Source organism: Carassius gibelio, chromosome B6 (assembly GCF_023724105.1).
Source record: "Carassius gibelio isolate Cgi1373 ecotype wild population from Czech Republic chromosome B6, carGib1.2-hapl.c, whole genome shotgun sequence".
NCBI lineage: Eukaryota > Metazoa > Chordata > Actinopteri > Cypriniformes > Cyprinidae > Carassius > Carassius gibelio.
This window is the reverse complement of record NC_068401.1, coordinates 4147596-4149652: the sequence shown is the minus strand read 5'-3', so window position 1 is coordinate 4149652 and position 2057 is coordinate 4147596. Positions and strand designations below refer to the sequence as shown.

Sequence of the window (2057 nt, the reverse complement as noted above, 5' to 3'; positions counted from 1 at the left end):
GCATATATTATCACCTGCCATCAAACAGATGTTTGTGAACAGAAGTTAGGATCACCTGAGGCGGTAACCATAGCAACAGCTGGCTGTTCGAGTGCCGTTAGGGCAATGTTGCTATACAAATCTCCACAGACTACATCTCAAAAAAAAAAAAGTTCTCCTCTGAACACCTCTGAAACCAATGTATAATTTGCATGAGAAAAGGAATAATGCAGTGAAAGTTCACCAGTTGGGTGGGTGTCTGCTTGGATGGCCCCTGGTTGGGATCAGGAGAGGATCACTGAGAGGGTCCCTTAAGTTTGAGGCTCTTTCACTTTCTGTTTTCTTCTCCGTCTTTCCCTGACGCTCCTCTTTTTCAGTAGGCAGCAGTGAGGAACTTAGCTTCATGATCAGCTCATCTGTGTTCTTAAACACACTGAAAAAGCAAAATGTTAGAACATGAAGACTTTTTTCCATGAATCTTTCCATGCATTTGGAGATTCTATTATTATTTTTTATTATTTCTGACAGTTAGAGAACATGTATGATATTGCCAACATTTGGGATGGTAGCAATACTAAATACAAAAATAAAGCATTTTTTTAAGAGACAATTTAAATGTGGAAAAATAAATATACTTTCTGATGTGATTTCCAACACTGAAGATTTTCAGATGCACACAAAGTTAAAACAGAAACAGTGATTTGTAACTTTTGTACATTTTGTTGCACAGAATAAATTCACAAACCTTTCAAACATCTGCAGATTGGCTTCATCAACATACTCACTGATGTTAACTGTGAGATCGGTAACTTTTTCTGTCTTGGAGTCCTGCAAAGATGTGACAAATAAAGTGTAAAAAAAAACATTTAGTCTGACTTGAAGCTATAATATTGTTATGTCAGGAAGTGCAGTAATAATCAGCTAAATTAATTTACCATTAGATTGAAGATGAGGGTTGAATCCACTGTGAAGGCTTTGAGCAGCAGGTTTGACTTGTCATCATTGGATCTGTATCTGAGTGCATACAGATCCTTGCTTTCATTCCAGCCGGTTGGAAGCAGTTCTGACTTCTTCTCTCCATCCTTGGGCTGTGTGGAAAATCGATCATTTCTAATCAGGCAAAATTTTGCACCAAAACAATAAAGTGAAGCATTTGCTGCAGTTTCTTGTGTTGGCTTGATAGTTTATGTAATGCAATGACCATCAGACATTTTAAGTGTGACTTAAGTGTCTTAAATTACTTTTTATAGCATTTCAGTAAACACACATGCTTTCTACTTTTTGTAAGATATTATCACGCGAGTTATACACAAAGTAACCACTGACTTACCTCATCTCCAGTGCCCAGACATTTATAGCCCCTTTTCACGATTTCCCAGTGTACGAAACACATCAGGGCATCTTGGGAACAAGTTAAAGAGTTTGACACGCAGTTGAAGAGCAGCTCCAGTCCTGCCATCTTTAAACACCGGGATATTCCGATTAAATGAAACCAAAACAAACCGCTGTCTGCGTGAAAAATAACCAGCGACTTCACTCTGCATGCATGGCGTATGGACGCTGCATCTGCCAAGATAAATATTTAGTTTAAACTATAATGTTACGTGTGTTTTGCAGGTCTATATGTTTTTTTTTAAAACTTGAACTTCACAGTTTCAAGTTTACTTCTAATTTGGTTTGTCATGCTGAAGCAGTCGGACCAGAAATATTCCCGACTGGAAACTACATCCTGAACGTGCGTTCCGATGACATTTAAAGCAAAGGGACGCTTTTGGAAAATACAGGTGCATCTCAATAAATTAGAATGTCGTGGAAAAGTTCATTTATTTCAGTAATTCAACTCAAATTGTGAAACTCGTGTATTAAATAAATTCAATGCACACACACTGAAATAGTTTAAGTCTTTGGTTATTTTAATTGTGATGATTTTGGCTCACATTGTTCAAAAACCCACCAATTCACTATCTCGACAAATTAGAATACTTCATAAGATCAATAAAAAAAAAAACATTTTTAGTGGATTGTTGGCCTACTGGAAAGTATGTTCATTTACTGTACATGTACTCAATACTTGGTAG

The 2057-nt window shown here is 36.9% G+C and overlaps 1 protein-coding gene across 1 annotated transcript in view; it reads right to left on the bottom strand.

Moving 5' to 3' along the window:
- LOC127959062 (proteasome inhibitor PI31 subunit) overlaps window positions 1-1704 on the bottom strand; it is a 4715-nt gene extending 3011 nt beyond the window's left edge. The window contains exons 1-4 of the mRNA XM_052558052.1: window positions 1310-1704; window positions 915-1067; window positions 725-807; window positions 224-412 (exon numbers count right to left, since the gene is read on the bottom strand). Coding sequence (XP_052414012.1) covers window positions 224-412; window positions 725-807; window positions 915-1067; window positions 1310-1438 — 554 coding nt within the window. The 5' untranslated portion in view covers window positions 1439-1704. The remainder of the gene's footprint in view (window positions 1-223; window positions 413-724; window positions 808-914; window positions 1068-1309) is intronic.
- Window positions 1705-2057: the final 353 nt, after the last annotated feature.